The 12,360-nt window shown below is 65.8% G+C and overlaps 1 protein-coding gene across 1 annotated transcript; it reads right to left on the bottom strand.

The window, feature by feature from the left end:
- Positions 1–772: 772 nt before the first annotated feature.
- Positions 773–9,916, bottom strand: SLC12A9 (solute carrier family 12 member 9). The gene is made up of 13 exons (XM_032982407.2): positions 9,669–9,916; positions 7,407–7,541; positions 7,097–7,234; positions 6,680–6,979; positions 6,394–6,501; positions 6,176–6,287; positions 5,908–6,065; positions 5,559–5,641; positions 5,081–5,205; positions 3,567–3,759; positions 3,220–3,394; positions 2,226–2,372; positions 773–1,767 (listed from the first exon to the last, which is right to left on the bottom strand). The coding sequence occupies exons 1-13, from the start codon at positions 9,862–9,864 to the stop codon at positions 917–919; spliced, it is 2,721 nt and encodes a 906-aa protein (XP_032838298.2). The 5' UTR covers positions 9,865–9,916; the 3' UTR covers positions 773–916.
- Positions 9,917–12,360: the final 2,444 nt, after the last annotated feature.

Below are 12,360 nucleotides of genomic sequence, written 5' to 3'. Positions count from 1 at the left end.
CTCCTCTAATCAATAAGGGCCGGGGGGGTGTGGGGGGGTGTGGAAGGGGACAATGCCAGCTCCCTCACACAGGTCACGATGGGTGTGGGGAGATGGCAGTGTCCCATGAGACAGGTCCCAGAGGAAGGCCAGGGGGCCAGGGACCACCCCCGCATCGCTTCCCCCTCTCCCTGCCAGGACCAGGGACTCAGATCCCAGGAGGGGCCCTACAGATTAAAGCACCTGAGTGCCCCCCACCCAGCAGCACCAGGGGTGCTGAGCAAGATCTGGGGTGCCATACCCTGCAGCCATCAGGGCCAGCACCCGGCTGCTCCCTCTCCCACCCCCAGCCTCAGGCAGGGAACCCAGGAGTCTGGGCTCCCCTCCCCCATCCCTTCCCATTTAATTTTTCCTAATGAAAGGCAGGGAGGATGGTGGGGAGCCGGGGCACCAAGGTCGAGGCTGCCTTTAATCAATCCCCGCTGCTGGCTGGGTGCCCAGAGGAGCCGGCGGAGGAGAGGCTGGGGGCTGAGGGAGCGGGGAAGCACAGGGAGGGGGGAGGGTGCGACCAAGGGGCTCCCAGCAGCCAACTGGGGCACCCAGTGCTGGGCACCCCCTGGGACCCCGCTATCCCCCACCACCACTCCAAAGAAAAGGCACCGTGAATGCACCGCGCCGCCCAGCCGGCACCAGGGCCGTGCCCAGATCCTGTCAGGGCAGCTTTAATCCTCTGAAGAAGTCACCCACCCACCCCCCCCCCAAAAAAAAAACAACCCACCCAACCCCCCCTGCACCCACCTCCCAGCGTGGGGCACAGACCCCTCCCTGCCCACCAGGCTGGGGACACTGGGGCTGAGGCCACCCCCAGGCTCGGGCTGCTAAAGGCACTGGGCAAAGGAGGGTGCAGGGAGCCAGAGGGGAACTGGGTGGGGGTGACCTAGAGCTGGGTGCTGGTGACGGCACTCACCCCGTGCACCAGCACGGTGGGACCCAGCCCACGGGTGAGCAGCTCCAGCTGGTGCAGGTAGAGCGGGTAGAGGCTGGTGTCAGCCGGCGGCCGCGGCAGGTAGAGGAAGCGCACGGCCGGCGCGGGGCTCTGCTCCAGGACGAGTTTGTTGGCAGCACAGACGTACTCATCCGACACTTGGGTGGTGTTGGCTGGGAAGTTCACAGCCCCTTCCTCCTCTTCCTCCTCTGCCGCCGCCCCGGCGGGCGTCGGCCCTCCCGGGGGTCCCCGTCGGGTTTGCCAGTGCAGGCGGGTGACGGCGTCCCAGGGCACCAGCTGGATTTGGGCTTGGATGCGCAAGTCCTTGAGGAGCTGGCGCAGCTTCTCCTCCTGGGCGTGGGGCATGGCGCCCGCCTCCACGCAGAGGAAGAGGCGCAGGCGGGCCCGGCGCCAGGCCCGCGCCATGTTGAGGACGCAGGCCATCTGCAGCAGGAAGAGGCTGCAGGTGTCGGCGTAGCGGGCGCTGTCGGGCCGCAGCAGGTTGACGGGCCAGACGTGGATGGCAGGCGGGGGGCTGGCGGCCCGCCGCAGCTCCCAGGCCTTGTCCAGGCTCTCCAGCTGCCGGGCCAGCAAGACGTTGCGAAGCATCTTCAGGGCGTCAGCCACGATGCCCACGTACTCCCGGGCTGACAGCAGCTTGGGGGTGGTGGGCGTCCGCAGAGGGGGGAAGCCCAGGGGAACCTCCTCACGGGTGCTGTTGAAGGCGGGGTGCCGGGCCAGACCGTCCTGCGGTGCTGTATCATCGTAGAAGCCCAGCACCAGGGTGTTGGGGCGCATCCCGCCTGCCAGAGAGACCACGCCAGCCTGGCTGAGCGGATTTGGAGGGTCCCACCAGTCCTCCTGGCACTTCAAGTGCTGACGAGCCCCAGCTTGGCTTTGTCATTGCTCACCCTGGTGATTCCAGGCCCCTCAGCATCACACCCCCAGATGCCTCCAAGACCCAACCTGGCTTTGTCCTCGCCCACCCAACACCTCTCCAAGCTCCAACTTGGCTTTGCCACTTCCCACACCGGGTGCTTCCAACCCCCTTGGCATTGCCCGCCCAGGTGTCTCCAAGCCCCTCAACACTGCTGAGACAGACACCTCCAAGCCCCAGCTTGGCTTCAGCGTTGCCTACCCCAGACAACTCCAAGCCCCAGCTTGGCTTCATCATCCCCCATCCAGGTGCTTCCAAACCCCTTGGCACTTCTTACCCCTCAAGGGCAGCAGGGTGGACCCTCACCTGTGCCCAGCCACTTACCAAGGCCAGAGGTGAAAAGGAGCTGCCGGACACCATGACGCACCGAGGGTGCAAGGGTGAGGCTGATGAAGGCCTTGACGTTCAGCTTGTCCACCAAGCTCAGCCACGAGTCCTGCTGGGCCTGCAGTGGGTCCGAGGGCAGCGTATCTGGGTGGGGAGCAAGACCAGCATCAGGGAGTCAGGTATCCCATACCAGCGGCTCAGCCTGGCACTTTTGCAGCACCCCTCAAAACCAGTGCCAAAACCTGTTCCCACCCCAGCACCCACAAGATGGGGAGGGTAGAAAGCAGGTGCTTCCAGCCAGAGATATGAAATTATACATAAATATATAAAAAATGCCCAGGCAGCCCCATCCCCCCTCCCCAATTTCAAGCCATTAGTCACCACGGCAACGGTGCAGTGGGGGGAGCAGAGCCCATGAATCTGCTGGGGTGGGGATGGGGACAGCCACAGCGTGTGTCAGGGAGCACACATGTGCAAATCAACATACACTAGGGTGCAAACACACCTGAAGCACATGGACCCACAGCGACAGGCACGAAGTGATGATGGACACAGGCACACGCATGTGCAAGGCTGTGCCCATGTGTGTGCTGGGTGTGTGTGCAGGTGCTGACTTGTGGAACAGGCTCGTGCTGGACAGAAGCCCAGAGAGGCCTGGGTGGCATGTGCGTACAGCGGCACCAACACGTGCAGGAGCCCCATGTACACATGTAATGATAAATACCTGAGCACACACATGTGCAAGCTTGCAGCACACATGTACAAGCATGTCTGCGCAGGAGGCGCGGGACAGATACAAGCCACCTACGTTCCCCATACGAAGCCAAGCCCCAGGTGCCACACATGCCCCAAATGCTGACATTCCCTTGCTGTGCCCACCTTGCCCAGACAGGACCTGAGCAGTGGTGCCACTGCAAGGACTCTGGGAGCCCCCTCAGCACCACAGCAAAGGGCAAAGGCCACCAGCACCAGGAACAGTGCAGACCCTCACCCAAGTCCTGCAGTTCGACATGGCCCAGGACGTAGAGGCCGCTCTTCTTGAGGTCGTTGACGAAGTCAATGAGGCGGGAGCTACCCCGTGGGTTCTGCACCATCAGCAGCATCTGTGGACGCCAGAACTTGACGTGGTCCTTCCGCACGTCCAGCATCAGCAGGTACTTCCTCACCTGGAGGGAGGGTGGCCAGCAGGTGAGGAACGATCCTTCTTTCAATGAACCACCCCGCAGGGGTGCCATCCCTGAGGACACACTGCCCAGGATGGAGCTGCCACAGGGACAGGAGCATGGGGACACTTGCTCTCCACCCCATGAAGGGACAGCAGAGGAGGACAGGGCTCACCTGGTGGAAGATCAAGGCCTGGCTGATGTAGCCCCAGGTGCTGCTGGGCGAGAGGTAGTGGAGGGCGAGGAGGAGGAGGAGGAGGAAGCCCAGGCTCGCCGAGGCTGACACTGGGCTGATGAGGAACATCATGACGCAGCAGCCCGCGATGCCCAGCAGGCACGTGTGCCAGGTGAAGTACCGGAAGGTGGGCCTGGAGCAGGGAAAAGGGGACACCCACTACCACGTGGTTCCCATGCCGGCTGAAAGGTGGGCATGGCAAGGGGGGGCTGTGCCAAGCTGCCACACCAGCCAACCCCAGTGAACCCTACTGTGCCAGCCCAGGGCACGTCAGGCACCCCAGATGCCTGCGGGAGAGGGCACGGAGGGGAGATGGTACCTCCCTCCCCTTGCTGCCAACCCCAGGCAAACAGGGGTAATGATGGTTATGGGGCTGGAGCTGCCCTGACACACCCAGGGGGCCAGGTAGTGTTGGGCAGCACATGGCAGCGCCAGCGGCTGCAGTGCCCACTCAGCCTGGCGCAGGGAGGTGGAGGCGGGGAGGTGAGAAGCTGTTATTTTCTCTAATTGTTGTTTTTCCTGAAAGGTAATTAAAATCCTTTTCCGCTGCGCTTGATGGAGATCTCCGTGTGGGGATGGGGGGAGGGAGGGAGCACCAGATGTGGGGTGGGTGAGGGGACTGTCACCATCCACCCCAGCAGCCTCCCCCCAGGCACCGATCCTGCCCCATCCGTGCCAGGCCAGGGGAGCAGCTGGGGCAGGGGGCCAGGCCCCAGCCTGGCACTGACACCAGCTCCCCTTTGGGAATGTGGCACTCTGGGGGACCCCTGGGCACTGCTACCCAGCCCTGCTCAGGCACTGCCTCTGCCTCATCTGGGGGACTCTCTTTGCTTTGGGAGTCACAGCACCCTGCACTGAGGGCAGCAGGCATCGCCCAAGAGGGTGATCAGGCCTCCCCCCGCCCCAGATTTGGGCAACCCTGCCAGGCCAGCCCTGCGCCAGGGTACCCAACGGCCCAGGCTGGGGCTGTCTGCCATAAGTACTCCTCCTTCCTGGAAGATCTTTTCTCCTCCCCCCCCCCAGGATCCCCCTCGCTCCCTCTCCCTTCTCTGTTAGTTTAATTAGCGCTAATGGAAAGTGGACTCCATCACCACTTGGCAAACTGCCTGGGGGATGCCGGGCGGGCACAGGCTATAAATTATCTCTGGAAAGCCTAAGGGGAGGAGGCGGGTGGTACCCGGTGGCACTGGATTTATCTGTATCCGTTCAGCAAAGTGGTGCCAGGGCATGGGGACTGAGCCAAGCCAGTACCATGCTGGGACCTGTCCCCTTCTCCCTCCTCAGAGACTGGGGGTGTCTCTGTCCCCACTAATGCCCAGGAGAGGGGTGCTCAGCATCTCTGCCCTGCAGAGGGGCAGCAGACACAGGGATGGCAAGGGAAATGCAGACAGATGGATGAACGGGTGCCTGTCCAGCCTTTTGGCACAGCCTCCCTCCCCTGTGCCAGCGGGTACCTGAAGTTGGGGGCCGAAGCCCACTCCAGTGCCAGGCAGGCCAGGTTGACAGTGGCGTAAACCAGGAGGAAGAAGGTGGTCACGACCCCCGCAATGGTGTTGAGCTTCCCAGAGAAGAGCACCAGCTGCACAGAGCATGGGGGGGGAACAGGGTGAATACACCTCCTGGGATGGCACCCCCAGCACATGCTGAGCCACCCCTGCCAAGCTTAGGGAACACCACAGCAGTGTGCCAGGAAAGGGTACAGACAGTGCCACATGGGCAGGAATCCCTGCCCCTTATTGTGATTTAGCATTCATTTATGGGGTCGGGGAGGGAAGGGCACAGCTGCTGCAGGACATCTCGCGGGGGGGGTGTGTGGGGGGGGGGGCGATCCCCAGGAGCAGGCGGCCATGCCAGGCTCCATGATGCCCAGCCCAGGTGCCAACCCAACTTCACCCAGAGAGGCCAGGAAAGGAGCACGGCCGGTAAACTCACCTGCACCACCAGCCAGGAGAGGATCACCGCCATCACTGGGTTCCCGCTGGCAGATGTCTTCTTGGCCAGTGCCAGCGCCCGGCCTGTGGGCAGAGGGGAGGAGATTGGGCTGGGGGCACCCCAGTGGGCACCAACAGGCTCAGCCACCAGCCAGGAGACCTGTCCCCACCTTGGGTGCTGGGGTGGGGGCAAACACCAGGGCACGCAAGTGACCCAAATGGGCACGTGCCAACTCACAAAGCATCACCCCCACACCAGGAAGGGGGTTCCCTGGTGCCAGGGCTGGTCCCTGGCAGGGACAACCCGTTGGGTGGGCTCTGGTGGATGCCAGTGCGCTCCGGGCACTCACCGAAGAGATCATCCCGGGCCAGGGCGTAGAGGATGCGGGATGCCCCGATGAGGTTGCTCATGGCCGCGGAGAGAGTGGCAGCGTAGATGCCCACGGTGACCAGGGGCGGGAAGATACTGATGTCACGCAAGAAGCCGTAGTCTTTCTGCAGGAGCGTCCTGGAGAGGGACATGGACACACTGTCATCTGCCTCAGCTCAGGCCAGCACAGCCTGGCACCGGGCACAGCCTGGCACCAATGGCCCCAGCGAGGGGATGGGTGGTCTTACCTGTTGCAGGTGGCACACATTAGGAAAGCCAGCAGGTTGTAGACAAGGTAGGTGAAGAGCACAGCGGAGATGGTGCCCCGCGGGATGGAGTAGCTTGGGCGCTTCAGGTCCCCTGTGGGCAGAAGCAGGCAGCATTAGTGCCCACAGGCACAGCACCCCCCTGCTCTCCTCCAGCCTCGGCACCCAGTACCATCCAGCCCGACACCCTCTGCTCATACCTGACATGTTGGAGCCTGCCATGATGCCAGTGCAGCCATTGAACATCACTGCAAAGACGGAGCTGAAGCTCATCATCTGCCCGGTGGTGTAGTCCACCGCGTACCCACCTGCAAGACACAGGGGCACAGGCTGTGACGGACTGTCATATACCCTCTCCTTGATGTCTGTATACACAAACCATGGGAGAAACCATCCCATGGCACCTGCTTTGTGCCCACAAGCTCCCCCGACTGATATGGAGGTGCCAGTGCCATGGTGGGTACAGTGGGGACAGTCCCTCCTCACCCCCCAGGTTGTCTCGCAGGGTGGCAAGGGAGAAGCCGGTGAAGGAGCCGTTCTCAGTCTCGGAGCCATTGAAGTGGGGCAGGCGGATGGGCACCCCGATGGGCCGCGTGGCGAAGAAGCTGACAAGGACGGTGCCCAGGACACCCGCAACAATGAGAAAGATGAGGAAGGTGGCCTTGGCATAGATGGAGGCACCCACAAGGCACACAAGGAGGCAGAGGGCCAGCAGCACGGTGCCGTAGAGCAGCTCATACCAGTAGCTCTGGGGCAGGACGTGGACGCCTGTGCCTGTTTTTTGTCCTGGGGAGAGAGAAGCCAGGATCAGCGGGGCTCAGAGGGGGCACGATGGGGAGCCAAGAGCCACCAGCTTTGTGCCAGGCATGATGGGCACCCTTGCCACCACACAGGGGTACTCACCAGGCGGGATCCCAAAGCTGTCCACCACTGCCTCCACCAGACCCAGCACGTAGAGGGCACTGCCGCACACGTTGGCCAGGAAAAACATGATCCCGATGCTGCCCCCAAACTCGGGGCCCAGGGCACGGCTGATCATATCTTGCTCAAGTCAAGGGAAGATGTCAGCAGCCCAAACCACTACCAGGTGCTCCCACCCCTCCCTCCCAGACCAAGTGTGTCCCAGCCCCAGTGTGGCACCCCAAGCCCACCGAATGGTCACTCGATTTTGGCCAACATGCCCTGGGCCAGCAGCACCCACAGCAGAGGATACAGTAGGCTCCTCCAGCATCCAGTGCCCCGTTGGTGGCGATGGCACACACGGACAGTACAGTCATGCCGATGATGAAGTACGCCACCGCGAACATGGCCAGGGCTTGGTACAACCCGGCATGGCCCACCACGAACCCTGCCGAGGAGGTGGGAGAGGTCAGTGTGCCCATCAGCTGGTCACGGACCACTCCCAGGACAGGGTCCTCGGGCACAACTGTCACCACACTGAGGCACGCAGACTGTCCCCAACCGCATGCCCACACCTGCCCCCAGACATGCCACCCCCTTCCCTGCCAGAGTGGGAATGTCCCCACAGCAGGGCGCTGCCACCTCCCACCCACAGCAGCACCTGGGACCAGCCCAGTCGGTGCCTCCACCTCAGGGCATCTCCACACTCCTGCTGTGCCAGGATCAGGCCCAGGCAGATCCAAGGGGTGCACTCAAAAAGTAAACAAACAGGGCAGGGGCACTCTGGAGGGGGGGGGGGGGGTGTTGCCGGGACCCCTGTGCCCTGTCGCCACCCTCAGCAGGCAGCGGGTGCCTTGCACCCCAGCTCAGGCACAAGGACCTGATGGGCTCCCCGCCGGGTTTGCGTTGCCGCCCGGCTTGCCGGCTGCAAAACAGGAAGCAAAAGCAGCCGCAGGGCATCCCTGCCAGCTGGGGCACCTTTCCCTGGTGTGTGTGTGTGTGCGTGTGTGTGTGTGTCCCCACCCCGGGGACAGGGCACCGAGGGTCCCCCCGTGGCCCTGGCCGGGGTGACAGGAGGCGAGCCAGCCCGGCAGTGCCGTGGGCAGGAAGGGGGTGCCTGCGGCTGCAGCGAGATGCCCTATCTCAGCCACAAGCCAGGCCGCAGCCATGCCCGCGGGGAGGCGAGAGGGGGGCCGGGCCACAGGCACTGCAAGGAGCCCACGGGGAGACAGGCTGGGTTTGGGGGCCACCCCCTGCGATCCCCAGAGGGTGCCCAAGTGTCAACAGCAAGGGCGGGGTGCGGGGGGTAAAGGGGTGCCCTAAAAGCAGAGCGGGGATAAGCAGTTGGGGCTGTTCACACTGGAGATCTGGGGGGTGTTTGAGGCATGGGGGAAGCAGGGGGCTGCTGGGGGGAGACACGGCCGCCCCACGGTGGGACGGTTCCTCTTCCTGGCAGCTCCCTTCCTCCTCCGCCCCACACTTCCCTTCCAGCCCCACAGACCCCAGGGGTAATGCAGTGCTGGGCAGGGGGGGCCGGGGCAGGCGTGGGGACCCCAATGCCCACTGTGGGGTAGGGGCTGGGGGGGTCAGAGCCTGCACAAGGACCCCTAATAAGGGGGTTGGGAAAGGGGTGAGTGATGGCAGGGGAGAGCTGTGCCCACAGCTCGGGGGGTCCCCCAGGCAGGGAAAGGGGCTCAAGGTCCCTCCAGGGCCTACCGGGCCCCCCGGGCCTGCAGCCAACTCCCGCCCTGGGATTTTTGTGGGCGGAAAGTGAAAGAGGAAAAGCCTTCCCTGTTCCCGGACCAGGGCAGACGCTGAGGGCCACGGGCCTCTGCATGGCCCGGCCCAGGCTGGGGCATCTCCCCGTTGCCACCTCCCGGATCCATGCCCAGCACACCACTCTAGTTCTCCCAGGTTTCCCAGTAACAGACTCATAACCCAAATTGGGAGCAGACTGGCACCCAATCGGTGCCCTTTGCACAGCATGGGGAGGGGGGACACCAGGCTCCTGCCCTTAGGACACCATGGGGGATCTGAGAGAGAACTGGGGTGCTAGAGCCCATCACTGGGGGATGCCTGGGGAGCAGTGAGGTCCCAGTGCTGGGGGATGGGGGACATGAAAGCACTGGAACCCTGTTTAAGGAAGGCACAGGAGTTCCGTTCCAGGGACACTACAGCTTCAGACTGGGGTCCTTTACTGGGGGCACTGAGGTCCCTAACTGGGCTCCCGTCCTGGAGGTACAGCAGGAGCCCTGTGGCCCCAGACTGGAAGGGTCAGGAGGGGACACACAGAACTGGGACTCCAGCCTGGGTGAGAACTGAGAGGGCACTGGAACTCCAGACTGGGGGACTCAGAAGAGGGCGCTGGGGCCCCAGACTGGGAGCACTGGGACTCCAGCGAGGGGGGCTCAGAGAGAGCAAAGGGAGGATACTGGGAACCCAAACGCGGTGGGGACCTCAGGAGATCACGGGACCCCGGGACGACACGGGGCCCGGACTGGGGGTACCAAAGCAGAGCTGGTGAGATTCGGGGGGCCCCGGGCGGCGGCCGCGGGGAGGGGTCGGCGGCACTCACCAAGGCGTAGGAAGAGGACGACGCTGAACATAGAGAGCAGAGTGGGCACCACGACGCCCAGGAAGGTGGGCAGCTTGCGGGGGGCGGCGGCGGCAGCGGAGGCGGCGGCCCGGCCGCGCTCTCGGCCCCGCTCCTCCTCGCCCGAGCCGCCGCACAGGCGGTACGTGAGCAGCGCGCTCCGCTCCGAGTTCGCCATAGCCCCGGCCCCAGCCCCCGCCGGCCCCGAAACGCGCCCGGTCCCGGCCCCGGTCCCGGCCCCGGCCCCCGCCGGTCCCGCCCGCCGACCCGAGCCCGACCCGCCGTGCCCCACCCACAGCCCCGCCCCCTCGCATGACCACGCCCACGGGGCCACGCCTCCGGGCCCGCCCCGCCGCATAGGCCACGCCCCCGGGCTGACCGATAGGCCACGCCCAAACCCCTCGGGTACGACCCGCCCCCAGGGCTAGACCAACCACGTAGGCCCCGCCCCGGCTTTCGGGATATCCCCGCCCCTTTATTGGCCCCGCCCACCTCCCCCCCGCCCGTACCCCACCCCTATCACAGTCCCCGACCCCAAATGTACCCCTATAGCGGTCCTCTCCAGCGCCGCCCCCCAGCCCCCCAGCACCAGAGGAGTCCCTCCTCAACACCCCCCCTAGCGTCACCCCACACCCCAAATCCCCCCAACCCGTGGCCCTTCCGGGGTCTCCCCACTCCTGGTACCCGGCACCGACGCCCTTTTCCTAAGCCGAGCCTCACCCCAGTCCTCCCGGCACCCTAAAACCAGCCTCCGCGTCCCCGCATCGCCACACTCCCCCTGTCCCCGACCCTCCCTCAGCGGCCAGTACCGACACCTGCACCCCCAAACTGCCCCCCGGCATCACCAGGGACCCCCATACTGTGTCGTCCCCCCCCCGCCGGTGCCGGCCGGGCTCGGCTGCCCGCGCCAATTACCGGGCAATCGGGGCCCCCGGGGGCGCCGTCCCCCCCCCCCCCCCCCTTCCCTGCCCGCCGCCGGGGCTGGGATCTGCCCGGGCCCCGGGGTCCCACTGTCGCGAGCGCCTCGCCAATTAGGTTAATGGGGTTGGCACCGGCACCGGAGCCGGGAGCGGAGCGGGGGTGGGGGGGGCAGGGGCCGGGGGCCACACCGGCCTCCTTGAGTACCCGCGTGGGCGCCGGCTGCGGTCAGCCGAGCGGTTGACTCCCACGGTGCGAGCCCACGTCACGAGTTGGGGGGGATCCAGGGGGAGGGGGGACACCGGGACGGAGCGCGGGATCGCTCCCTGGGGTGCGATGGCGGCTGTGCGCCCGTGGACGTCCCCGTCCCGCTCCCACCCACCCCCCCACGCGTGCCCCCGCGCTGTCCCCGCGGCCGAGGTGGGAGCCCGGCGGGGCCGCGGGCTTTCATCTGCAGCGGGCCTGTCGCCGTGCCAGCCGCGGGCAGCTCCGCGCCTTTGATGTGCCACTGAAGCGGCATTGTCCGCGCCCCGCTGGCACCATCAGGGCCGGGGGGGGCTCGGGGGGAGAGGGGGGGAGCGCGGCACGGCCGGAGCTGCGGGCACGGAGGCGCCCCTACCCCTAATGGGGACGGGGGTGGTGGCACGGGCACCCCTCCGGCTCCTAAATGGGGATGGGGACACGGGGACCTCCTGCGCTTCATGGGGACAGAGAGGGGGGCATGGGCACCCCCTAAGGAGGAGATATGGGCACCCCCCCTGTTCCCCAGTGGAGTGGGGACACAGACACCCCCTGCCCCTAGCAAGGATAGAAGTCTGGACATGGACACCCATTCCTGCCCCCTAACAGGGGCAAAAATGGGGGCACGGGCACCCCCCGAATGGACATGGGGACCCAGGAACCTCTGCCACTTAACAGGGACAGAGATGCGGGCACAGACCCCCCCCGTGCCCCAAATGTGTGACGGGGATGTGGCCACACCCTGCCCCGCCAAAGGTGCCGAGGCCAGGCGCAAGGGCACAGGAGGGTGGCATTGGCAATGGGGACAGGAGGTGTGGGCACCCCAAAACTGTGGGGCCAACGACAAGCCGAGATGGAGGCACAGGGAGGGACCCTCTCCAGCTGGACAGGCGAGTGTATCCCTCCCCCCCCCCAATCCCTGTGGTCAAAGTTGCCCCCCAGACCCGGGCAGCGTGTGTGTGTGTGTGTGTGTGTGTGTGTGTGTGTGTGTGTGTGTGTGCTGGGGGCAGCCGGTGCTCAGCGCGGGGGGTGCAGTGCTCCTGCACGGGACGGCCCGTTCAGCCTGGGTTGGGCTGACAAAGAGAGAGGGGACCCCCCCAACCCCACGCCCCCCTCCCCCCCCCCCCCCAAGCCCTCCACCCCCCCGCAATGTCCGCCCGGCCGCTCCCGGCCCGCTGCCCGCCTTTGAAGCCCCCGGCGGGTCTCCCACGCCCGGCCCGGGCCCCCCGCGCCCCGCAGCCGCCGGTGCGTTCCCACCCGCCCGCTGTCCCACCCGCGCCCCCCGCCCGGGGCCCGCAGGAGGGACGGTGGCGCGGCCGGGGCTTGGCGTGAAAATGATCAAGGGCCGCGGGCAGCGCCGGAGCGCAGCGCCCGTCTGATGCTGCCCGCCCGGAGGCCCCGTCGAACAAAGGCGGCATTGAAGCCCCGGCTGCGCCACCCCCCCTCCCCTCCTCGCCCCCCGCCCCGAGCTGGCATCTTGGCTCGACATTAATGAACTCGCCTGTTTGTGCTCCCC

This window comes from Tyto alba, unplaced genomic scaffold, assembly GCF_018691265.1.
Source record: "Tyto alba isolate M040663 unplaced genomic scaffold, T.alba_DEE_v4.0 Super-Scaffold_10, whole genome shotgun sequence".
Taxonomy (NCBI): domain Eukaryota; kingdom Metazoa; phylum Chordata; class Aves; order Strigiformes; family Tytonidae; genus Tyto; species Tyto alba.
The sequence above is the reverse complement of the archived record's forward strand: the minus strand, read 5'-3'. Positions and strand labels throughout refer to the sequence as shown.